General features: G+C 35.2%; 1 protein-coding gene across 2 annotated transcripts in view; it reads left to right on the plus strand.

Moving 5' to 3' along the window:
• The first annotated feature begins 6,735 nt into the window (after positions 1-6,735).
• SEPTIN7 (septin 7) overlaps positions 6,736-27,588 on the plus strand; it is a 90,772-nt gene continuing 69,919 nt past the window's right edge. The window contains exons 1-2 of one of the 2 annotated variants that reach the window (XM_025464621.3): positions 6,736-6,760; positions 8,031-8,133. In XM_025464621.3, the coding sequence (XP_025320406.1) occupies positions 8,124-8,133 (10 nt within the window). In that variant the 5' untranslated portion in view covers positions 6,736-6,760; positions 8,031-8,123. Of the gene's footprint in view, positions 6,761-7,272; positions 7,318-8,030; positions 8,134-27,588 lie in introns of those variants that run through there. The other variant, XM_049093803.1, reaches the window with a different exon arrangement.

Below are 27,588 nucleotides of genomic sequence, written 5' to 3' on the forward strand. Positions count from 1 at the left end.
AGGTTCTACCTTATTGCTCTTCAAAGATAGCATTCAGAAAGAATTGCTTAGTTAAAAAAAAAAAGTTTATACTCATTCTCTGCACTTACTTTATTTACTTCTAATATGTATTTTTCTCCTATCTTTCCTGTGATTTGACAAAAGTCCCTGATAAGGATAAGTAGATTGTTCTATATCTTTATATTGACCACTCCAGAGCATTTGGTACGGTTAACCACTTCTTGAAGAAGACCACTACAGTTGACCTCCTTGAACTACTTCTAGAATCCACTTTTTTCTTCATTCTTCTTTTCTCTCATCTTGTTCTAGGTTTGTATAGGTGGTGGGATGTTAGTGTTGGTTCTGGCCACCTTTCTACTTTGTGTAGTGCATTTGGATTCATACCCATGGTCTTCATACCTTTTAAATGTTGGTTGCTTAAAATGTTAGTATCTGTCTCTTAGACATTTCTAGAACTTCTAGCTTTTATATATGCAAGCTGTGTTAGACATTTGTCTTCCTAAAGTTCAGTTAACACCTTAAACTCAGATGATTCCTGCTTTTAATGATTGGTACCACCATTAATCTAGTTGTTCAAACCTAAATTCAGAAATCCGAATTTTACCCCTGCCCAGGTTAGTTATATAGAGACCTATAAATTCATCTCATTAATGTCTAATCAGCACTGTCCAGTAGAAGTTAATGTAAACCAAATATGTAATTTAAGCTTTTCTAGTATCCACATTTAAAAAGTAAAACGAAACAGATGCAGTTAACTATAGTTCATATTTTAGGTCACCCCGTATGTCTAAAATTTTATTTCAGCATGTAGTCACTATAAAAATTAAGATATTTTTCATAATTTTTTTCATACTAAGTCTTCAAAATCTTGGTGTGCATTTTGCACTTACAGCATGTCTCAATTAAGACTAGCTAAATTTCAAGTTTTTGATAGCCATGTGTAGCTAATGGTTACCTTAATAGACAGAATTTTAGCTTCTATTTCCTCTTCATCTTCACTGCTTCTTTCTTGGCCCAAATCCTGATGTTTTTTTCCCCTAGGTTACTGCACCAGCATTTGGGATTGCTAGCATTCAGAGAACTCTTCCAGGTTCATCTTCAATATTCTTGTTAGTGGTAATTTTCTAAAATAAGAATGTGATTCTGCATGTGAATTAATGTGATTGTGCATTCTTATGCTTCAAGTCCTTTAATACTTTCCATAAGCTTTCAAGATGAAGTCTAATCTGAGTTCTTTAGCATGGCTAACAAAATCCTTCATGATCTGGCTTTTGCTCAAGTTTCCTATGCTATAGCTCCCAGACCCTGAAAATGAGATGTATTAAATTGTTTGTAGTTCCCATAGAGAATTGTGCTATCCTTGAGACCCATGTTTCCCAGCACCCGTCTACATCTTATTGGACTAAGGCCTACTAGTCCTTCAGGATCTGAAGGATCTGACTTTAGGACCAGGCATCCTCCTCCTTTTTTGTTCTCATAGCCATGCTTCATGTTTGCCTAGATAGTATTTAATCACTTTGTTATTATAATTGCCTTCTAACTTACCTGATCTTAGGTTCTGAGTTTCATAAACAGGGGCCTTGTTTTAAGTAACTTTTTCGTACCTAATTGCTAGTACATATATTGTGAAATCCTTGTAAATATGTTAATTGAATGAGAGTGTGGTCAGTAGTTCTCTAAGTAGAGATCTAAATTCCAAGTTCAGAGTAAGAAAAAGAATGGTTTTAAATTTTATATTATCTTATTCTTATGTATATTTATAGAATTAAATATTAAAATATTGCAAGCAAGTTAACTAGGAATCCAGAATACAGAAGATAAAAGTTGGTTTCATCAGTTACATAATTGCTCATCTTAGTGAAAAGGGAGGAACTGGGAGCAGGTGAACTAAGACATGAACTTTTCAAAAAAGTTGGGGGAAGGGAACATTAAAGTCAACATTTAGGGCATGCCCATGCAATCTTGTAACATTTTAGTGTTGGTGTTATATTAAATCTGAAATCTAGGTATTTTTATACCAGTTATATTCAAAACATTTAAATGGTAACATTAATTTTTCCATTGGATTTTGAAAGACTAAGTGCTGGACAGTTACATGTATGTATATAGTATACGATATAGGGCTTTGGTTAAGAATCCCAAGGAGTTAGACAAGTAAAATTTTTTTTTTTTTTTACAAGTAAAATTTTGAATCAATATCTTTTCCTTTTGTAGTGCATAGTTTTTTGTATTTATAATTAACTTTTTATTCTTTTTTTAAAGATTTTTTATTTATTTGAGAGAGAGAGAAAGAGAGAGAAACAGAGGGAGAAGCAGGCTCCATGCTGGGAGCCTGATGTGGGACTCATCGGGATCTCTTCAGGATCACACCCTGGGCTGAAGGTGGCGCTAAAGCGCTGAGCCACTGGGGCTGCCCAGAATTGCTTAACTTTTTAGAAGAAAAATATGTTTGTCCCTGTGTAAAATAATGTACAATATACTTAGGTTTTAAATTCCAAAGGGCACAAATTGAACTTGAAGTTCATTAGGGAAAGACCAAGTGTTTATCTTTGAAATTTAAAGTTCTGGATTAAAAACCTTGAATTTTTGTAGCCTATATATATATTTTTTTTAATTGCAGCTTTTAAAGGGAGAAATAGAATTCTGGTGATATTAAGGTAATTTGGGACTGAATATCTCGTTTTGTAAAGATGAAGGAAGTTGAAGGTTTGTAGTGTATTTTAGCATGGGTATGTTTTAATTTTTCTCAAATTCTGGTTTTTGTCAGGCTTTCTTTCTGTTATAGTTCTCTGCTCAATTTTGTTATTGTAGAAATGTATATTTGGCAGTTTTCAAAATAAATTGTTTCTTTTCTCTTTTGGAAAATTTATTAAAACATATTAATATTCAGACCTTTAAAAACGATAATGGAAAAAAAAAACGATAATGGATTTCAGATGCCAAGATTTTCATGACTTTATTTTGTGGAATCAGAACAAATGGCAAGAGAATGTGAAGCATTCTTGAAGGTTGCAATAATCTATCAGTTGGAGCCTGTTTGAAGTTTCTTGTTCTTTAAATATAATTGATTTCTAGAAATAAGGTTAAATAAGTTAAACACTGAGATTACTGGATATCGTGTTTAGGTTGATTTTTCCACAGGCAGTGTATTGTTCAGTTTGATTTTCTTTTTTTTTTTTTAATTTTTATTTATTTATGATAATCACACAGAGAGAGAGAGAGAGAGAGAGGCAGAAACATAGGCAGAGGGAGAAGCAGGCTCCATGCACCGGAAGCCTGATGTGGGATTCGATCCCGGGTCTCCAGGATGTCGCCCTGGGCCAAAGGCAGGCGCCAAACCGCTGCACCACCCAGGGATCCCCAGTTTGATTTTCTTAAATAAGAATTTTGACATAGAGATTTGGCATAGTAACTAAAAGATCTTTGTAAATATATGCGTCTAGAAAAGATGATTTGATAACTGTTTCTTCTTATGTAACTGATGTTTCAAATCAAGGAATACTTTTCAGACCTTAAGGTATTTTGGTAGAAGCCTGCGTGAGAATATACTTTTATCTATATTCACATGCTTATAAGTGTCACAGTTATATCACTTACATCTATAAATAATGTTTCTTATCCAGAGATTATATTTCACACTGGTACTGTGAACATTTTATTTGCCCAGGAAAAGAATCAGTGGGTGTTTTAAGTCTTCTGAATTACAGACTGTGGTTGATTTTAGAATTTGGGGTAAGGAATGATTCTTATGAAATCTGAAAAGTCAGTTTTAGTCAACCAATGTTATATTATTAGTATATTCCCAAAGTCTTTTTTTTTCTTTTTTTTTTTTGGTCTTTGGACAGTTTTTTTCCTCAGTAGGAATTTTCCTAAAAGTATATATTTTAGCCATTTAGCTTTTAAAAATATCTCCCATATGTCAGTACTTCGCTAGGAATATAGAGGAGTCTGACATGGTTTTCTCCTGCTGTGAAGTAATTCTAGGGGACTGATAAGTAATGTGTTTAATTGTAAGATAATTTAAAGATTTTATTTATTTATTTATTTATTTATTTATTTATTTATTTATTTATTTATGCATTCATTTATTTATGAGAGAGTGAGAGAGAACAGAGTGGGGGGGGTGGGTGGAGAAAGCAGAGGGAGAAGCAGACTCCCTGCTTAGCAGAGAATGTGGGGCTCAGTCCTGGGACTCCAGGATCCTGACCTGAGCAGAAAGCCGACGCCCAACTAACTGAGCCACCTAGGCTCCCCGATTTTGAAATAATTTAAAGTGTAAAACTACTTAAGATGTTATAATACTGTTGTGGAAAGAATTGTTTACCTTCAGCCTACTCAATCTTCTTCCTCATTTTTTTTTTTCTTCCTCATTATGTTACTGCTCTTGTCCACTGTTACCAGTAACCTTCCTATTTTTATGCTTATGTCTTTGGTATTTCATTTGATATTTCAGTGGCATTTAATAAAGTTAAGTGACCTTAAGTCATTCCTGGTGTTCCTTTTCACTAATTGATCTTTCTCACTCTTTCTCTGCCTAACATCTCAAATGCTCCAGGACTCTAGCTAGACCCCCTAAATGTATAGTTTCCCTTGAGAATCCATCCCTCTCTGCTAAACTGCCTGTATACTTATGATTCCTAAACCTATGTTCTCAGCACCACCCAACCCTGCAGTTTCTGGACTTATGTTTTCACCTGCCTATTGGACATTTCTTCTTGAATGTATAATAGACACATCAGACTTAACATGTTCAAAACTGTTTTTGATAAAGACGATTTTGGCCCTCACCTGGCCTGCCCAGTCTTTTCTTCCCCTTATTATTCCTATTCTTAGAGATATCGCTCCATTGAGTTGTTTAAGCCAAAAGTGTGGGAGTTATCTTGGTCGATTTTTCCTTCACCAGTCACATCTAGTGCATCAGAACATCCTGGCAGTTTTAGCGTCAAAATGTATTCTGAATCCTTCTTATCTCTTTTTGCATCCACACCATCTAAATTCGGTATACCCTTTCTTTCTTGGACTATTTATTACAGTAGGCTCCTTATTAGTTTTCTTGTTTCTACTTCTTCTCTTACCTGTGAGAGCTATCTTTAAAATACAAATCAGGTCAGGTCACTTGCGTGTGTACAACCCTCCAGTGGCTTCCCATCATGCCTAAAATAACATCTAGATTTCTTACTTTGGCTGGGTCCCCTATGATCTGGCCTCTGCCTGCCTCCCTGACCTCATTTTACCTGCCTGATCCACCACCTCACATCATTGTAGTTCATGTAATTTTTTTTTTTTTTTTGGACTGAAAGTACTAAGTTCATCTCTACTTTAGGGCCCACCCCTTTGCCTAGAAATCTTTTCTCCTGTTTCTTAATTCACTCCCAATATTGTACTAAATGCCATAGACTGTTCTAGGATTTGAGGATAAAGTAGTGAGTAAGACACAGGGACAGACTTTCCGACATTTTTCTTATGCTTTTTGTCTGGAGGATTCCTTGGATAAGCAACCTAAAATGCTCTCTGAAACTTTTTCAGCTTTCCCAGATGGCTTCTTCTTTTTTGATGCCATAATTTTTAAGTGATTTATGTAATCTCTACCTTGATGGAACTTAAATTGTAATTGGAGGTGGAGATTGCAATAAACAAGATGAGTAAAACATTGTTAGGTGGTAAAAAAATGCTAAGGAGAAAAACATTAAGCTGCAGCAAAGTGATGAGAATGGAGCTGTAATTTTGGATAGGGTGGTTAGGGCAGGCCTCTCTGTGAAGTTGACTTTTTTTTTTTTTTTTTTTAAGATTTTATTTGTTTATTCATTAAAGAGAGAGGCAGAGACATAGGCAGAGGGAGAAGCAGGCTCCATGCAGGGAGCCTGACATGGGACTCGATCCCGGGTCTCCAGGATCACACCCTGGGCCAAAGGAAGGCGCTAAACCGCTGAGGCACCCAGGCATCCCTGAAGTTGACATTTGAATATCATCATCATCTATTCCAGATTGTGATATAACTAATAGATTTGTGTCAATATACAATATAATGTACACTTTTCACAGACATTTTGTCCATAGTTAGTTAACTTTTTTCTCTATGCTTCATTAGTTGCCTTTCAGTTTTCACAGCTCACATTAACTTCATCTTCCTATTTGTTGCTTGCTGTCTTTAACTTCTTTGCCTTTTCTGTGTCCACAAGTCTTTTTTCTTCCAATTCTGAACTTTAATCAATAGAACTGAAGATATAGCACTGTATAAAGATTTTTAGCTGAAAACATTTGCATTTATCTGATATGAGCAAAATTGTATGAAAATTGTTTTTTTTTTTTTTCTTGGAATTTAAACTCGGTCCCTATATACCTTGCTGAAACTTCATACTTGACAGCTTTTCTACCATTTCTTTGAAAACTTCAGGTGCAGGACATAGTAATTGGCTTTTATAAAAAGATAAGAGGTCTTTTGTTCCATATTTCATCAGGAATGCTGCTGAACATGGGTTAAAACTACTGGGCCTTATATCCCATTAAAAAAGTATTATTTTAAATACTTAAGTCTGTCCTCACTTTGTTCATAATTTACTTCTAATTTGTTGCGTTACATGTAAGTAACTTTATTTTTTCCTCTATTTTTTGCTATGTTCCAATGGATTTGCCTTTCCTGTTTGGACCGAATACGTCATATACAATTCTTGGAATGCCTCATTTACTGTTCCTCTGTGGATCTGTTCTGTTGGAATCTGGAACACTGGAATGATGGAAATGTGTTCTTTACAAAGTAGCTGTGAGTATCTGAGAAATTTATACAGAGATGTTTTCAGTCTAAATTAACTTACAGTTGAATGAAATATGAGCCAAGGAAGCCTTAAATTTGATACATATTTTTAGCTTTACACTTAGTAGGCTTTCAAATATTTGATTTTAAAATACTATACTCTGATTAATATTCCTAGTTAGTATATTTAAAATTAGCATCTCCATTTAATTGGCTTGGTTATTCTCTCAACATTTGACTTAAAGATTAGTTTATATGAATGCAATAAAAAGGCTAAGAGGTGATAGAGGGAATATTTTGTTACATGTGATACTAGTGAGAATGCAGATTGCTATTTGTTAAATCCAGGTGTGTTGAATTAATGCTTTGATCTCATGAGTTTTTTTTTTTTTTCATTTTTAATGAGAAATTAAGTGTGTCAAAAACTTTTAAGAGAAATAGGTACCTCTTAGGAATACTTTACTATTGTATTTTAATGATGACTAAGACCTACCTCTAAGTAAAATTAACTGGTAAGACCACTCACTCAGATGGTCTGAACTATGGGCAGTTTTTCTCACCGTTGGGTAAGTTATAAGTCAGACTTACTTACTACTTCAATTTAAAAATAGGTTTCTTTGACTTACGAAGCTATTGTTGAGGTCATCAAAGAATCAAAAACCATGCAGAAAACTGAATTCTAATTTTCTTTAAAATCTGGATAAATCTGATGTCCCTGATGAGGGAGACAGCAGGATCATTTAAATGCTGATGTGGCATAATTGGGCTTGATATTAATAGCTTGAAAGATATTGCTTACTGATGGAGATTGTGAGAGCTTGTAAGAATTTATGAGAAAATTGTTTTAAACTCAAGATTTGATTTCATTTCATGAATAAGAAGACAAATATCAAGAAACTCATACCTGTGGTAAAATCATATGAGCAAAAGGGATAATTGAAAGAGTTCTTGATATTAAGGGGATTTGAATTTTTTTATTGTGAAAATCTATGTTGTTTTTTAAATGAAATCTTTGCTCTGAGGTAGTGTCTTCGGTTATTTTATGCTCTTGGATTTTTAAAATTGACCATTATTTTGTCAAATCAACTCATACTCCCAATTTATTTTGTCTCTTGCTGCAATTAATACCTTTACTGATAATACTATAAAATTAGTCTGATTTGCCATGAATAATAGTTGATATAGTTTACTGAAATAGGTTATTGACAGAAATTTGAAACGTGTGACAAAATTGAGTTTTGTTGATACATAATAACTTGGCCCTTTTTGGTTTTCTCAGCAACAGAAGAACCTTGAAGGCTATGTGGGATTTGCAAATCTCCCAAATCAAGTATACAGAAAATCAGTGAAGAGAGGGTTTGAATTCACACTTATGGTTGTGGGTAAGATATATTTTCTTATAAAATTGGATTTTAACCTGAGCTTTAAGTTATTAATCAACTGAATGAATTTAAAAGACAGCATAAATGACTATACGAATTGTGTTATGATGTGGATACATTTTTTAAAAGATTTTATTTATTTATTTGAGAGAGAGAGAGAGAGTGTGCATGTGTGCACGATCAGGGGGAGGGGGGAGGGATAAGCAGACTCTCCACAGAGTGGGGAGCCCTATGCAGAGCTTGATGCTGAGATCATTATCTGAGCTGAAGTCAGATGCTTAATTGACTAAGCCACCCAGGTGCCCCTTATGTGAATACATTTTAAAATTTAACTTGGTGGCATGATAGGATTTATGTATTTTCTTGCCTCTTTTTTAAAGGTGGCATAATTTTAGAAACTAAGTAAAAGGTGAAAAACGGTGGGGATAGTGCAGGAATAGAACACTATAAAGAATTTCTCTTCAATTGGTAATGCTAGAAAAGAAAATAATATCTGGTGGTTACTTAATACTCCAGGATAATTTTATTCTCTGGCTCATATACTGTAGTGGAGTTACATCACATGAAGATTTAACTTAAACATGTATGTTCTGAATTTGAAAAAGAAGGGTGAAATAGAGGTTCATAATCATGCAAGTGATTACCCTGGAAGTTCATTTAATGAATATAAGCTCTGTAGTGAGTGAAATATGGTTCTCATTTTTCTCTAATTCAGTCTCATTTTTCTTAGTGTTTGATGCTATGAATACTATACCCTGTCTGAAGTCTGTTTTAAGAGATTGTCAAGGGTTATTTTGACTGTATATTGGTACCATCATTGTTATGTTTGAAGACAGAGTGTATATATGATTAGTAATATTAATTGTATAATATTTTCACCTCATAGGCTGCCTTTAGAACGTAAATCCTAAGGATGGTGAAACTTGTATTTCTCTGTATGTTTTAAGAGGTTGAAAGGTGGATTAATGGATTCACTATCCTTGACAAAGAAAATTGAGTTGCTGCTAGGTCTTTTGTAGTGTTCATTAATTTTTACTAATTATATTCAACTCCTGGTGTTTTTATTTGGGTGTTGAATTTGATAAATTGAATTAGCTCTGAAATACTCCATCATTTAAAGGAAGAACAGTTTATTGGCCAGAATATTTTACCTGATGGTCACTTTGTGGCTGTTTGGAAATAACTGTGTTGTAATAATTTGAATACTTAAAACATGATACAAAGTGTGCAAACTTGATGTTTGGTAGAGTTGGTTAACTTGCCTTTTTCTGGTTGAGTAGGAGCATATTACTGCTATGAAGCAGGAGTGAGTCTAGATAGATGGATAGATGGCAGCAGATACTTTTTCTTTTGTAGGGTAGTTAACATGATCATTGCGTGTGAAGAAATATTAAATGTTATCTTTACCTATATAACATTTGTCATCTTAAATGACAAAGTATAAACAAATATAAAATCATTTTGTAATTTGTAAGGAAAGTTTTTAGGTCTATTAGGAGAACTGTAACTACTTTATTTTATTTTTTAGAAGATTTTATTTATTTATTCATGAGAGAGACAGAGAGAGAGGCAAAGACTCTCCCCTGCAGGGAGGCCCGATGTGGGACTTGATCCCAGGACCTGGAGATCACGCCCTGAGCCGAAGGCAGATCCTCAAGCGCTAAGCCACTTGGGTATCCCGAGAAGTGTAACAATTAAAAAATTTGATATTAAAATTTTAGTTTGAAGAATAACTTTTTTAAAAAGATTATTTATTAATTTATTCATTAGAGACACAGACAGAGGCAAAGACACAGGCAGAGGGGTAAGCAGGCTCCATGTGGGGACCTGATGTGGGAATCGATCCCAGGACTCCAGAATCACGCCCTGGGCTGAAGGCAGGTGCTAAACCACTGAGCCACCCAGGGATCCCCAAAGAATAACTTTTTAAACATATATTTAGTAGAATAATATCTGGGGATAAAGGCCAGATACTTGGTTTAAAATCTCTGATGGTTTTCCGGGTGAAAAAAAAATTTAAGTAATCTGAAATAATTTTTAGAGGAAATATGCAATTCTGGAAGTATCTCATCTATTAGTTTTTCCTGTCAGTCCTTTTGTGAACTAAGCTTTTGGGTTTTTTTCTTCATTGATACAACTTCAGCTGATGTTAAAGAAGAATGGGTGTTTTTTAAAAGTTTTATTTATTCATGAGAGACACAGAGAGAGAGGTAGAGACATAGAGGGAGAAGCAGACTCCTCTCTCCCCACATTGTGGGGAGCCCGATGTGGAACTCGATCCCTGGATCCAGGATCAGGCCCTGAGCTGAAGTCAGATGCTCAACCACTGAGCCACCCAAGAGCCACCCTTTTTTCCTCACTTCACCTTGAATGTTCTTGTTTAATTACCTGTTTCTGTATAGACTTGTTGAGTGCAAGGACTAAATCTTTTCATATACATAGTTGCAGTGTCTTATACATAGTCACCTTTTAAGTGTCTAATACATGGTTGGTTTTTCTGACTTTAGGCCAAATCTAACTGCGTAGTTTGCAAATCACAGAAAGCTAAACCTAACCTTGCTTTAATATTCTTAATTTAGAGACTGCAAGCTCTTCCTTACAAGCTAAGTCCTCTTTTTTTTTTAATTTAAATTTTACTTAGTTAATATGTAGTGCAATCATGGTTTCTAGAGAATTCAGTGACTCATCACTAACATACAACACCCATTGCTCATCACAAGTGCCCTCCTTCATACCAGTCACCCATCTAGCCCATTTTCCATCAATCTTCAGTTTGTTCTCTGTCATTAAGAGTCTTTCATGGCTTCTCTCTCCTTTTTTCTCTCCCCCTCCTTCCCATATGTTCATCTGTTTTCTTAAATTCCACATATGGGTGAGATCATACGGTATTTATTTCTTTTACTGACTTATTTTACTTAGCATAATATATTCTAGCTCTATTCATGTCATTGCAAATGGCAAGATTTCATTCCTTTTGATGGCTGAGGAATATTCCATTGTATGTATATACCATATATTCTTTTTATCCATTCATCAGTCAATGGATATTTGAGTTCTCCATAGTTTGGCTATTGTTGATGATGCTGCCATAAACATTAAGGTAGATGTAGCCCTTTGAATCTGTATTTTTGTATCTTTTAGGTAAATACCTAATAGTGCAATTGCTGGATCATAGGATAGTTCTATTTTTAACTTTTTGAGGAACCTCCAAACTGTTCTACAGAGTGGCTGTACCAGTTTGCATTCCCACCAACAGTGCAAGGGGGCCCCCCTTTCTTTGCATCCTGGTCGGCACCTGTTGTTTCTTGTATTGTTGATTTTAGCCATTCTGTAAATCCTCATTTTTGAGATTTATTTATTTATTATTATTATTATTTTATTTTTTAAAAAAGATTTTTATTTATTTATTCATGAGAGAGAGAGAGAGAGAGAGGCAGAGACATAGGCAGAGGGAGAAGCAGGCTCTCTGCAGGAGCCCAAAGTGGGACTTGATCCTGGACCCTGGTATCAGGTCCTGAGTCAAAGGCAGACGCTCGACTGCTGAGCTACCCAGGTGTCCCTATTTATTTATTTTAAAGATTGTATTTCTTTACTTATGAGAGACAGAGAGAGGGAGAGAGAGGCAGAGACACAGGCAGAGGGAGAAGCAGGCTCCATGCAGAGAGCCCAATGTGGGACTCGATCCTGGATCCTGGGATCACACTCTGAGCCAAAGGCAGATGCTCAACCGCTGAGTTACCCTGGTGTCCCTGAATATTAATTTTTTAAAAAGATTTATTTATTTATTCATGATAGACATAGAGTGAGAGAGAGGCAGAGACACAGGAGGAGGGAGAAGCAGGCTCCATGCCGGGAGCCCGACATGGGACTCGATCCCAGGACTCCAGGATTGCATCTTGGGCCAAAGGCAGGCGCCAGACCGCTGAGCCACCCAGGGATCCCCTGAATATTAAATTTTAAAAAGACCAAGTACTATATGCATCGAAAGGTGCTTAGGACTTTAAAGACAAGGTAATGAAGGAAGCACTTGTCAGTGCAACTTATTTACAGAATTCTCTTGGCAAGGCAGACTACTATTTCTTGATCCTTAAGGGGCAATTCTGAAATCATCCATAATCTGGGGCATGGAGGTCAAGTACTATTCATTGTCAGATGGATCCATCCTTTTCTTAGGTAATTGTATTTATGTCTCTGAAATCATTTTAAATATGAAATAGTATTAATGTCTCTTCTTTCTAGCTATGACCACAGATAGCTCAGGAGGTCAGAATTGCCCCTTTTTACTCTTAGTACATTTTTCTCTTCAGAGCATTTATAGATTAAATGATTTTTGTATTAGGAACCAAGTTTACTCTGTCCCAAAGTAGGAAGTTCTCTGTCATTTTATGCTTTGGTACACAGCAGGTAGATTTTGTTGGGAAGATAGTTTTATGCCAGTAAATCATACGTGTTTCACCATTGAACTTCAGAACCTCAGAATTATTTTAAAGGTTTGGAAGGTATATATAACCTGTCTACCAGGAAAGACCTTCCAAAGATGGTTAAAGTTGGTAAAATTAACATTGTTAATTTTATTTCCATTTTCTTTTTGAATGAACAGAAACATATTTAAGTATATAATTTTCCTGCATTTACATTTGAATCTTTGTAGCATTTATGAAAGATTCTGGACCACAGTTTTTTTAGGGAAAAGAGGGCACAAAATGAGTTCCCTGAAACATAACACATTTTTATCATGTATTTTTTTTCTGGGGATAGTTTGCATATTTAGGTTCTCCAGAGGGGTTGTTATTCATCTAAAAAAGTAAGAACGATAGGTGCAAAATATTTTCTGTAATTAGAAGCACGTGGCATTGATTTATAGTGATTCTTGTGCTAAAATAATGTTTTTATTAATTTTGAAATAGTTGTAAGCACAGAAGTTACAAGTATAGTATACAGCTTTCTTCTCCTTCCCCTTAATGCATGATACTTGTGTATTTTCCAACCTCGGCATATTCTTTTACATAACCATCATACACTATCAAAACCAGAAAATAACAAATATATGTTTGTATACATACATGCTTACATGCAGGTACATATACATTTATATTAATCTGTATTTCTCATTCTCTATATGTATTGAAAACTGTTAAGTTCATACTGATATTTCCAATTTCAGTTTTTTTACCACAGAGGTTCTTCTACTTTTCATCTTTTCTTTAGTTGTGCTTCTGAGGTAAGAAACCACTATCCTAATATGTTTACTTACTTGATCAGTTCCCCCTTTATTTAACTTATCAGCTATATTCCCCAGGTTCCTCCTCTCTTTGCTCTGATTCAGTGGTCCTCCTCACCCTTCTCAAGTGCTATGACACCCCATGCCACACTGGTCTTCTCATAGAGATGACCTCCTCATTCTGTTTAGGTTTAGGCCTTTCCCCAGGACCCCTTTGGAAGCTATTTTCATTTTGCTGTCTCTGACACACTGCTCTTGGGCCACCATAGCTCTCCATCCAACATGGTCACCTTCCTTTCTTTGACCTAGATAATAATTTTTGGACTGAATTTTCAGGGAGGAAAGTAGAAGAGAAATAGGTGAAATAACTTTGAAGGGTTTAAAAACTAATTACAGATTTTTTAAAAAAAATTTATTTTATTTTAAATAATTTATTTATTCATGAGAGACAGAGAGAGAGAGAGAGAGAGAGACAGAGAGAGACACAGTCAGAGGGAGAAGCAGGCTCCACACAGGGAGCCCGACATGGGACTCAATCCGGGGTCTCCAGGATCAGGCCCTGGGGGGCCGAAGGTGGCGCTAAACCACTGAGCCAACCCGGCTGCCCCTAATTACAGAATTAACTGGCATATGAGTAGAAGAAATAATTTGATTTTTTTTTGATGCTTAAAAAAGTAGTAAAATGGGGCAGTCCCAGTGGCGCAGCGGTTTGGCACCGCCTGCAGCCTGGGGTGTGACCTGGAGGCCCGGGATGGAGTCCCATGTCGGGCTCCCTGCATGGAGCCTGCTTCTCCCTCTGCCTGTGTCTCTGCCTCTCTCTCTGTGTCTATGAATAAATAAATAAAATCTTAAAAAAAAAAGTAGTAAAAGTATAATTTGTGGCTGCTAGAGAAAAAAATGACTAACGAGGATAAAACTCTGGAAAATTTAGCTTGGAAATAAATGAAAATTATTTGCAGGTGTGTGTAGTGTTGTAGAGGTACCATTGGCTATATTTACATACATTTTGGCAAACTGAGCTTGTAGAACTTTTGGATGACCTGCAGATTTATTAACAATCGTGACAAATAGATTAATATTTAGAAGGAAGAAAACTTTAGATCTTGGGAGTTCTGTTCTTGCACTTAGGACCCTCAAGCAGATGATAGATAGTACATGTCAAGGAATCAAATGTGGATCATGATTTGTGGTTCATTCTTAACTAAAGTGCTTATAATAGACTGTGAATTGCTTATTATGTTGCAAGTGGCAATAATTACAGGAAAGCATAATGGTGAGATTTTCATAGTATGTTGTCATGGTCCTTAGAATAGATTTTAACTGAATGATCAGTAATTTACCGGACATAGCTGATCAGCAATAAAGTACTAGGAATTATGGATTAAGTTTATAATATAAAAAGGAAAATGACCACTTCAATCCTCAAAGGAATTCTCAGGGAAATGCATGCTACTAATAACAATTTAATTTAATAAATGCTTTGGTGTAGTATACATTTAGAGTGCCATGTAAAGAGTCGGGGGATTTATTTGGGCTTAATGGGGATAATATTTTATTTACCTGATGGGATAGAGTTCTGAAACCAGTAACTCCCTGTTGTGCTTAAATTTCAAATATATAATTTATTTTGGCAACTTTTTAGAAGCAAGTTACAGTTACGCTTTTTATGTTTTTAGCATACAGTGAAAATCAGGTTTTATATTTAATGGAAATCTACCTTATAATACTTAGTACAGCAGCTATTACACTAAAACAGTATATACTGTTTATATACTCTAATTTCTGCCACACATGAGCTTAATGACCTTGAGTAGATCCTTTGAATCTTAGTTTCTTATCACAGCAAACAATTTACCTAGTTTTTCTAAGTCAGGCATAGGGCTAAGATTAAAAAAGAGAGAGACATATCCCCTAAGAATCTGAGTATTTGGGATGGTGGTAGAATGGAAACAGTTGGAGAGTAATGCTGTGTGCTATGTGTAACTAACTGCTCCTGTCTCACAGACAGCTTGAGATAATTGTGTATATGAATATATACATATTTTTGTATATATAATGTATCTAATAAACCTGTAAATATTAAAATCAAATTTTTACTTAAAATATTTTTACTTAAAATATTAATTTTAAGCATATACTTATCAGTGCATTCTTTAAGACTTTAGTTTTAAGATCAAATATCTGTGATGAAGAGAAAAGAAAGATCAGGGGTGGTTCCGAACATATAGCACCTAAGAGGTTAAATACTTGATTAATTTTTACTTTGGACTTTTGCATTGGTTGAATTCCTTTGATTATAAACATTCATGGCACATATGTTATCCTTTTACTTTGCAATTCAGTATAGCAGCAAAGCTCTTTTCTAGTGAAAGTCAGACTTCGCTAATTTGAAAGATAGTTGAGAATTTGTTATTTCCCGTTTTGAGGTAGCTTGCATTCTTGTTAACAAAATATGATTTTTGCACATGCCTGTTCTGTGCATTTCAGTAAAGATACGAAGTTTAGTGTTTTGCTCAAGTTACTTATGTGACACTACTAATTAAGGGTACACTTTATAGTTGCTGCAGCATTAATTCTGTCCTTTGCAAACCTTTTGAGTATCTTATTTTCCTTTGAGTGTGTCAGGTACTTAATGTCGGTGATATAAAGAATTTTAGGGATTGTTTTTAGGTTGACATTGAGATTTTAATTTTGAGGGGCACTTGGGTGGCTCAGTTGCTTGAGTGTCTGACTCTTGATTTTGGCTTATGTCATGATCTCAGGGTCCTGAGATCGAGCCTTGTATTGGACTCCATTGCTGGGCATGGAGTCTGCTTAAGATTCTCTTTCTCCCTCTGCCCTGACCCCCCCCCCCCGCTTTCAAAAAAGATATTAATTTTGAGTCTTAAAATTAAATTTTCTCATATAGGTTGGTGTTTGCTTTTGTTACTGAATCATGTTTTAATCAGATTTAGTGTCATTCAGTAGTTAACAGTATTTTTGGCTCATGCCATCATTATAGATAATTTTGATTAAGGAAGAAACATAAAATTTTAGTCATCTAAAAGGGCAAATAAATGAAGAAATTAAATGAACTACATTTTGATTGTTTTCAGTCTATTACCCTGACTTCTTTTTTTTTTTTTAATTTTTTTTATTTATTTATTTATGATAGTCACACACACAGAGAGAGAGAAAGGCGGAGACATAGGCAGAGGGAGAAGCAGGCTCCATGCACCAGGAGCCCGACGTGGGATTCGATCCCGGGTCTCCAGGATCGCGCCCTGGGCCAAAGGCAGGCGCCAAACCGCTGCGCCACCCAGGGATCCCTATTACCCTGACTTCTTTAATCAAAATCATCTAGGCTTCCTGGGGCACCTGGGTGGCTCAGTCAGTTGAGCATCCAGCTCTTGATTTTGGCTCAGGTCCTGATCTCAGAGTGCTGGGATTGGGTCCCGAGTTGAGCTCCATAGCCTGGGGAGTCTGCTTGAGATTCTTTCTCTCTCTGGTTCTCTCCCTGCTCTTGTGTGTGCTTTCTCTCTCTCAAATGAATAAATAAAATCTTTAAAAAAAAATCATGTGGAAGTCTGCATTTTGACAAGAATGGCCCTTACTCCCAGTTCTGAAGTTTAAAGAGCCCTGCTTTAATGACTTTAATTAAGTCTACTTTAATGTCCAGAGAAAGGAAATAAATTATATATTTCTTTGAAATGTAGTTGTATTTTTTGATAACTCATATTTTTTGATATAACATATTAAGATGCGGTTTTAAAATATTTTTCCTATAGAAAATTATTGTTAAAAAATAGTTTTCCATTAGGAATGTAATACAGAGGAGCAGATGGAATGTTTTAAGAAGAAAGAAGAGGGATCCCTGGGTGGCGCAGCGGTTTAGCGCCTGCCTTTGGCCCAGGGCGCGATCCTGGAGACCCGGGATCGAATCCCACGTCGGGCTCCCAGTGCTTGGAGCCTGCTTCTCCCTCTGCCTGTGTCTCTGCCTCTCTTTCTCTCTGTGTGACTATCATAAATAAATAAAAAAAATAAAAAAAAATAAAAAAAAGAAAGAAGAAATCATTATTACTAATTTTAGTGTATTTTTTGTGTTTCTTATGCATAGCTGTAGTGCTATATTCATTATATATTCTTCCTTCATCTAATACTAAGGCAACCATTTTTCCATGTCAAACAGGTTTTTAAAAACTAATTCTCATCACAAGCACCCTCTTTAATACTTAAAACAGTTGTGATGAGCACTGAATATTATATGTAAGTAACAAATCAGTAAATTATACTCTGTACTATATGTTACCTAGGATTTAAATAAAACTTGAGAGATAAAAAAGATTTTGGTAAGATAAAATAAAAAATAAAAACTAATTCTCAATGGCTGATTAACTTTATTTTTATGAGTGTATCATAGTATACTTAGCCTGTGTCCATTGTAGTACCTAAAAGATCCCCCGTCTTCCCCCAACTATTATTGCAGTGTATTTCCCTTGTGTGTTTGATTTCTGAAAGTAGATGACATGGTAAAGAATGCAAACTAAAAATGTTATACCAACTTAGAGTTATCACAGATGTGCTAATGCTTATTTCATCTTATTCTTGGCAGAATTGAGTAGAAATCTTTTTAAAATGCCAAATAGGGGGATCCCTGGGTGGCTCTGTGGTTTGGCGCCTGTCTTCGGCCCAGGGCGTCATCCTGGGGTCCCGGGATCGAGTCCCACATCGGGCTCTCGGCATGGAGCCTGCTTCTCCCTCTGCCTGTCCCTCTCTCTCTCTGTCTCTCATGAATAAATAAATTAAAAAAAAATGCCAAATAAAGGAAAATGATGTTGCTAAATTAGTATTATACAGAGATTCTGTGCTTTAACTTGTAGGCCCTTAATTATTGATGTGAAATTTTTTGTCTAGCTTTTTATTAAACATATTTACACCACTAATGACAATTTCTTTGTATGTATAGTCATGATTTTTGTTTTGGTTTGTTTTAAGAAATACTGGTGAGACAGATTAACACAATCACCAATATAATTCTTACAACCCACCACTGGTCCTTAGTGTATAAATTTTGGTATATAAGATTTATAGAACTTGAAAGAGTAAGTCAGGCATGTAGTTCAAATGACTAAAGATTACCCACTTTGGCTATGAAGGCCACTTCTTCAGAACCACTTTATAGAATCCGCTCCCAGCTCAAGAATAAATCAGTTCATTGCTTCACCTCTTCTGTCCACTAGATCTCCAAGTAAAATCCTTCTTTAGTATGTTTCTATTTCCTTTGCTGATATTTTCCTTTTACTTACTGTCTAGTGTGGCCATTGGCTTTAAGCTGCCCTCTAGTTTCATAAAGCCCTCCACTCTGATATTCCCACAAAATCCTTACCTTCTCTGATGAACACATTTCAAACTGTCCCAGTTTTCCTCCAAATTAAAGCACTTATTTCCTCAGTGAACGCTGGTCATGACTAGAAATTAGAGGAGAAGCCTGATTTTTTCCCCCCACCAAGATACAAAGGACTACTAGTATTCACAAGAGTACTTGATTTTTTAAGATGGAATGTTTACTGATCATTAGAACTTAGGCAATAAATAATTTGAAGAATTTGGAGGAGTATGTGAGGAGAGCTTGTAAAGAGTATCTGTCAATTTCAGCTCTTTTTCAGTTTAGCAGAAGAACTTAACAGAAGCTTGATGTACAATCTAGGAAAAATTGCAGACCCTAGCCTAAGTAAAGGCAGTACATTTTAACTAAAATGTGGTAATTCATTTTTGAAATGATCAAGAAAAAAATTTTTTGTAACAGGAGGATAAGGAAAAAAAAAAAGGTAGTTAGCTGCTTAAACTGAGCTGTATAAAGAGTACTTTTATCTAAGTATAGCAAGAAATTTCATAAACATCCTCCTTAAGACCTCCCAGCTTTAGACAAATGGCAAGTGAGTTTTTTGACTCAGTGGATGAGGTAATTATTGAGTGGCTGGTTGGAATGTTTGCTACTGGCTACACAGCAGAATTATTATTTAGCTCTTAGTGCTTGTGGTCAGTTACTGCAATTAAAATAAGTAAACCTTGTTTAGATAATTGCAGAACCAGGTCATAGGGGACCTGTTCAGCTTGCATTTTAGTATTAGTCTGTACATCAGTCCTAATACATTTTGAAGAGGTGAAATAGTCTTATAGCAAATCCCAAATCACATGTTAATGGAATACCTTGCAAGAAATAATCAGTATTTAGTGTAGTCTAGACTGTTCTTGATAGATTAAATCTTCATAGATAAGCATAGTAAAAGGTACAACAAATTTATAACATATTTTATAACATTTTAATTTTTCTTATGAGTGGCATCTTCTCTTTGTTTCTCAGCCAGATGTAAAGAAAGAATAAATCTGTACTTTTTAATTTCCCATCCATTTTGTAATTCCTCACCATTTGGTTTCTCTTAACACAGAACTGCTTTTACTAAAGGTCAGTAAAGGACTTCTCAAAAAAAAAAAAAAAAGAGGACTTCTCATTGTCCCTGGGCCACTTTAACCTCTTTGAATTGTTGATTATTTTTTCCTTGCAATTCTTTCTCTCTTTTTTTGTGATGCTGCCTCCTGGTTTATCTGTTTTTTTTTTTTTTTTTTTTTAACATCCCTTTCACTGGCCATCTTTAAATGTTAGTGACTCTGGCATTTTCTCTGTTAATCATATACTTACTAGAGTTTTAAAATTTCATCTACCTTTCAAATTTTGGGAAGCATCTGCCTATGGAAATACTTGCCTGGATATTCTGGGCTTTAGTTCTGGGGTGGAGTATAGTCTTCTATTTTGAAATAGCTGCTTAAATGACATTGGTGCATTTTGGTTAAGAACTGAATGTAGTTTGACACTGTCTCATCTCTACCTCAGCTGAAATGAATACCTGTATCTTAATAATATGTAACATTTGAGATCTTTTTAAATGTTACTTCCTGTGCTAATAAATAAATTTTATTAAAATAAGATTGTTTCCTTATTTTGATTAAGGTCACATACTGTATTGTGGTCAGTTTAGTATTTGAAGTTGTATAAAACAGATTTTAAACCCCAGGATAAACAAGAGTAGGCAAGCAATGAACAAGATAGAAAAATTCTACAAGGTGGTCTACAGCATCTCTCAAGCACCAGGCTTTCCTCTTGTTTAAATTCCAACATGGTTAGACCTCCTGAAAGGAGTAAAAGATCCTGTTTGTAATAAATCCTTTGCTTACTTTCCCACACTGTTGCTGCAGGATGGTTAAAAGTGGTCTCTTATACCTACACATATTCCAGATAGTTGAAATGCTCCTCCAACCCTCAAAGCCTCATTGAAATATGACGTCTTTTCTAGGCTGTTGAAATTCTCAGTTCTCTGAAATTCTGTTACTGTTGGATGTCTCATTCACGGTTTTGATCAAATTCTACCTCATAGGGCAACGTTTTCTCTTTGCATTCTCCATTCATTTTTTTTTTTTTTAGTACAATTTAATGACCACCTACAAAGTGCCAGATGCTATTCTAGTACCTGAAAATCTAGAGACGGATAAAACCCGTTCCATGTCATTAAGCTCCTGGTGACAGATAAGAAATTAGGATCCAGGTTTGTTTATTACAGCATAATGCAGGATATGCTTATCTGACAGCAAGCGTACTTGTTCAGTTAATGAAACCTATCAGAGCAGGGAATCAAAAATAATACCATAACCGTTTTATTTTAACAAAGCATTAGCCAGTCCTTTAATGTAAGGCCTTTTCTTTGATTGTGTTTGCTCAGTGGCATTCCATGTCCTTATTACTCTTTAATAAAGCTTTACCTATAATTTATTGCCTGTGACTTCCAGTTGCAGTTTTTAAAGAAAAGCAAAAACCCTTGATACTTGTGAAACTTTGTGTATGCCCCTTGATTTTTATTTTATTAGTTTTGTCTCTAATTAAAATTGTATTCAGTTGCCTTTTTACTCTTAATAGATGCCTTTTATTTCTCTAAAAGTAATTTTTATCCTCCTTACTCCTAAACTTATTTGTCTTCCTATGCTTTCTTTTCTCTTCCAAATGCTAAACCAGCGGATGGAGATTCCACCTTTCTAAAAAGCCATTCCACACTAAGCATTTTTTAGATGTTCACTGGTTTGCTTTGTTAGTTCCTATGCATGTCTTAGTGAAGCGTTGCTTGCTTTGTGAAATATTCCTTGATTCTTCAAGCTGTACTGAAGTGTTCCTTAGGTATAACTCCTGTACTTTTTGTTTAACTATTACTTGTTTCTCAACATTAAATTTTTGAGGGCAAAAATATTCCCAATTCTGACATTTAGCAGCTGTTAATAATAATCATACAATGACATTATTTATATTCTTTGTTTTCTGTTGATTGTAATAGTTCATCAGAGAATAGCTGCTGGGATGGAGAAGTTGTAGGATGTTGGGAGTGAGATGATTTATTTGAACGGACCTTTGGATCCTCCTTGGCAGGTGTTTTCAAACTGGATCATTATATCAGCTTAGTGAGTCATTTAAAAAAATGAAAAATAGAAATGATTTGAAAATAGAATGTATTTTGCTTAACATGAATATTATTTCATGGAACTTTAAAATTTGTATGCACGTACATTTATATAATACAGATAAATATACTTGTATGTGTAAATTGGGTTTTGATGCAGAATACGTGTAGGAGAGGCTTCTCTATTTTCTGTCAACTGTGGTAAAATAAGTTTGAAAACAGCTATCCATTGGGAGAGTCCATGGAGAATCTCAAGAGACTTCCTTTAGAAGATTAACATGAATCCCAGCACTTGGAGATTGGAACAGGGATGTTTTGGTTCTCGCACCTAGCTGTGCTCTTGGCATTAGTTAACTTCTATTTGGCTTAATTTTCTAATGTTTAAATGGTTTGATTTGTATCTCTAAGGACTATTCCAGTTCTAATGTTCTAAGACTCTACGTAATTAGCAAATTGATGTTGATAATAAAACCACATTATGTGTGTTCATTACATAGCTTGTGTAATGAAGTGAGTTTTTCTAAGCCACTAATTGATAAAACTGAGGAGCATCGGTGCTTCAGTGTTTTTGTGCTATAATCAAATGAAAAATCCTCAAGGTTTAAGCTGTCTATGTATGCTTTACTTAACTACAACTAAGACAATACTATTATTTTATTAGGTCCTATAACTATATATGATTAAGGAAAAATAATTTATAAGAACACAGTATAATGTCTCAACATATGTTTCATATGTTAGATGTTATTAGATATTTTAAGGTGTTGGGGGAAACATTCTAGGGCTGCAAAGTTGAGGAGCTGCTGGGTATAACAAAGATAAACAGTTTCTTTAATTATAAGACTTCTGAGAGCCTTTATAATCCCAAGGACCTAACAGAACCTGACCCTAACTGTTGTAATTATTGATGTGACTTTTTTCAAAACCTTGTGAACAAACATTTCATGAATGTTTGGCTTAAAATTTAATGTTCTTGAATGATGGAATATGCATGACTTTCATGGGCTGGGTTTCAAAGAGGACCTGAATTATTTTAACTTGCTTTTAAGGTTTAAGTATTGGTGAAATATTATAAACTCAGTTACTCTTGCTTTAGAATTTTCTTAAAGTGTTCAACATATTTAATTATAAATATTACAATATTTTGTTTTAACAGGAACAAAAAGTTTTCTATTTATTTATTTTTTAAAGATTTATTTATTTATTCATGAGAGACACAGAGAGGCAGAGACATAGGCAGAGGGAGAAGCAGGCTCCATGTAGGGAGTTCCAGGATAGAGTCCTGAGCTGATGGCAGATGTACAACTGATGAGCCGCCCAGGTGTCCCAAGAACAGAAAAAATTTTAAATTGAATTATTTCTTAAAGTCCAGTAAAATGAGGGAAAGATAATGACTTTGTTCCCGAACATATATAATGCATTTCAAAGTCAAATGTAAAATAGTTGTTAATTTGGATCATTTAATAAATCTTAAAATATTAGTTATAAGAAATAGAAAATATTACATCTTTCATACATATAAAGAAATAATATAAAATGTCACAGGCATTCTCTTTGTGTTTTATTGAATAATTTTGTTTTCTTAAGCTAGGATGTAGAATTCTGAATTGTGCTCTTCTAAAATGTTTCCTAAATACTTGATTGAGGTTGTTTACACAAATTCTGTGTTAGAGTTTGAGTTGATGGGACTAATTTTATATCTCTTTTATTTTGCATTCATGGCACTACTACTTTCCCTTTAGTAAAGCACAATGAACAAAAATTGATTTTAGTTTTTTTAAGATTTTATTTTTAAGTAATTTCTATACCTAACTTGGCTTAAACCCACAACTTTGGAGATCAAGAGTCACATGCTCCACTGACTGACTCAACCAGGTGCCCTAAGAATTGATTGTAGTTTTAAGTCACCTTGAGAGTATTAGGACAAGGCTGTTACATTTTGTCTTATGATTGTAGGATATTTGATATCTTGGTATGGAAGTAAATTTTACTCTACTAAATATAAGTAAGAATTAATAATTTAATGTCCAGAATCAGATACTGCTTCACTACATTCAGCATTCCTTTTTATTTATTTTGAGGCTAGAACCTTTTAGAGTCATCGTGTTGCCAACCTTCTACATTCTGCTATGTCTCACGTATTTATTCCTCCTCAAAAAAGAAAAGTTTATAAAAATAAACATTTTAGTTTTCTAAAAAATGTAAAGTCTAAAGACATTTAGCAAAAAAATGAAGTTCCTTTTTTTTTTTCTTTCAGTATCATTCCCTTGTGGCATCATTAAGTTGTTACAAATTTTCTGGCATTTTCCTGTGATTTTATGTTTGTCAGTCATTCCCTTGTAGATTTCTTTTTTATATATATAAATGGTACCATACCATAAATACTGTTCTGCAAAGGTACCCCCCCATCACTTAATATATTGTGCATACATCTGTATCCGCACATATGGAGCTGCCTCATTCTTTGGAATTGTGGTGTTCCATAGTATATATTTGTCAGAAACTATACAAGTTTGCAGTTTCACCAACAGCCACTCTAAAACTTAGTCTATTTTCTTTAGTCTTATTTAAGCACAAGTTTTTCTCTGAATAGCACTTTAGTCATAGCTCTTAGGTTTTTAAATATAGGGCTCATTTTGTTTGCATAGTTTTTCAGATAAGTTAAAGGGAAATACTGTTTTATGTCTGTATGGGCAGGTAGATTGTGTTACTCTTTGGTTGTTAATTTCTTCTTTTTTTAAAAAAGATTTTATTTATTTGAGAGAGAGAATGAGCAGAGGGAAGGAGAAGAAAAAGGGAGAGGAAGAAGCACACTCTCCGCTGATTAGGGAGCTCAATATGTGGCTGACATGGGGCTCGGTCCCAGGACTCTGGGATTGTGACCTGAGCTGAAGGCTGGTGCTTAACCGCCTGAGCTACCCAGGTGCCCTTGTTGTTAATTTCTAGTTGAACTGTGTTTTTTTTTTTTTTTTTTGAACTGTGTTGTAGTCAGAGAATATGATGCATAGATTTCCGTATTTTTCAGTATTACATGATTTTCTTTGTAGTCAGATATATGATTACATTCTATCAGTAATCTGTAGGTGATTAGAAAATATGTTCATTCTCTGGGTAGGAATTTTGAATTTACTTTTGACAAGCATGTTAATTATTCAGAGCATTTCCATTTTTTCACCACCTGGTTTATCGGTACCTAAGAGGCCTATCAGTCTTTCACTGTGGATATTGTTAACTCATCGTTTCTAAGTTTATGCCTTGTACATTTTTAAAAATTTTGTTGCTATTTTTATTCTTGCCTTTATCATTTGAAACTTTCAAATCAATATAAAGTTTGTAAATGAGAGAATTAGTAGAATCTAAGGAAACAGCAACAACTTAACACTGAATTTCTGGCTCTTCTTGCATTAATTCATACATAATAGTATGTATTTTGTTGATATGTTGTTTATTGCATTAATATTCTTAAAAATGTATTTTTTAGGGCAGCCCTGCATGGAGCCTGATTCTCCTTCTGCCTGTGTCTCTCTCTCTCGAATATATAAATAAAATCTTTAAAAAAATGTATTTTTAAAAAAAATCTTGTGTAGTTTGTGTCTTTAATTTTTTCTCTTTCTGAAATGAGACTTTGAGGGTTTTGTTGTTACATTTGCTTGTCTTATTATTTGGTTTAAATTTGACTATAAATAATGGAACCTTAAAATAAAGTGTATGAAAAAGAAATTTATTTTTCCTCTGTTTCAAAATCCAGAGTTGTATAGTTCTGGATTGAAGTGATAGCTCTGCTTTAAGTTCTTAGTGTAACAGATATTTCCTTGTTTGTTGCTTCATTGGGCATGTTCTTTCCTCCCGAGATATTTCAGAGTGTCCGATGGTTGAGCCCACTCTTAGCATCATGATTAAATTTCAATCAGCAGGAACAAGGAAAGAACAAGAGTCACTACCCTTAGAGAGACATATAAGAAGCTACCACGTGACTCAGACTCTGAAGCCATGTTTAGAATGGTCTTAAATTCAAATCCTCCTCGCTTTAGGGAAAATATTATTCTGGTATCTTTGAGCAACTAGGTTAGCATGAGTAGCAGTTACAACAGGTCTAGATACCAACCTTGCCTATTTGGGTATTCTCCTCAGGACCCTTGTGGCAGCAACCATTCACAACAGACAGTTGATACGGTGTTGTGCCCCTAAGAACCTATGTTGGGTAGTTTTTTTTTTTTTTTTTTTTTTTAAAGATTTTATTTATTTATTCATGATAGTCACAGAGAGAGAAAGAGAGAGGCAGAGACACAGGCAGAGGGAGAAGCGGGCTCCATGCAGGGAGCCCGATGTGGGATTCGATCCCGGGTCTCCAGGATCGCGCCCTGGGCCAAAGGCAGGCGCCAAACCGCTGCGCCACCCAGGGATCCCCCTATGTTGGGTAGTTGAAACAAGGTGCCATATTTAAGAAAGTTGAAGTTGTCTAGGTTTTTAGGTCAAATTTTGTTCCATTTTGGGAATATTGGGAGTACTGCGTAAATCCTACTCACCTTTCAAAATTTAGGTTTTACTTCCCTGGGAAACTTTTCCTTGATCCATATTGGTCTTAGGTTTCTTGCCACTCCTATGTGCTCTAGTGCCTTGTACATATCTTCATTATACCATGTTTGAATGAAATGGTAAATTGTAATTTTCTCCCACCCAGATAGAGAGTATGTGTTTGGATATGTGTATAGATTTGTATGAGGGTGTGTAAGGTAGAGAGGGATAAGAATGAATACTTCTTTTTAAATCTTTGTGTCCTAACCCTTTACTACAGTGCATTGTACATAGGAACAAATGGTGTACACTTGTATATAAATTTGCTAATTTTTGCATCTATTTTTGCTAATTCATCCATGCCTGTTTTAAGATTTATACCCATCTTTATTTTTTTAAATATATATATTTTAAAGATTTTATTTATTCATGAGACACAGAGAGAGAGAGAGAAAGGCAGAGACACAGTAGAGGGAGAAGCTGGCTCCATGCAGGGAGCCTGACGTGGGACTTGATCCCAGGTCTCTGGATCACGCCCTGGGCCAAAGGTGGTGCTAAACTGCTGAGCCACCCAGGCTGCCCTATACCCATCTTTTATTTTTTTTTAGTTTTATTTTTTTTATTTTTATTTATTTATGATAGTCACAGAGAGAGAGAGAGAGAGGCAGAGACACAGGCAGAGGGAGAAGCAGGCTCCATGCACCGGGAGCCCAATGTGGGATTCGATCCAGGGTCTCCCGGATCGTGCCCTGGGCCAAAGGCAGGCGCCAAACTCTGCTGCGCCACCCAGGGATCCCTATACCCATCTTTTAAAGGTTGGCTTTTAAAATCTACAAGGTCTAGATTGAAGTTGTTAAGTGATTTTTAATTTATCTAAGTCTGTATTGATGTCAAAATCTCTGACTTTTAATTTGAAAGGGGTCTTAAATTAAATGACCTTATCTTTTTTTAAAAAATTTTTTATTTATTTATGATAGTCACACAGAGAGAGAGAGGCAGAGACATAGGCAGAGGGAGAAGCAGGCTCCATGCACCAGGAGCCCAACGTGGGATTCGATCCCAGGTCTCCAGGATCGCGCCCTGGGCCAAAGGCAGGCACCAAACCGCTAGACCACCCAGGGATCCCTAAATGTCCTTATCTTAATTCATCCTGTTTCTTCTCACATTTTCCTGTATTTTTAATCTCATTAAATGATATCACAGACCTCTAATAACTACAGAACACTTCCTTTTTGTTTT

The sequence above is a fragment of the Canis lupus genome, chromosome 14, assembly GCF_003254725.2.
Source record: "Canis lupus dingo isolate Sandy chromosome 14, ASM325472v2, whole genome shotgun sequence".
NCBI lineage: Eukaryota > Metazoa > Chordata > Mammalia > Carnivora > Canidae > Canis > Canis lupus.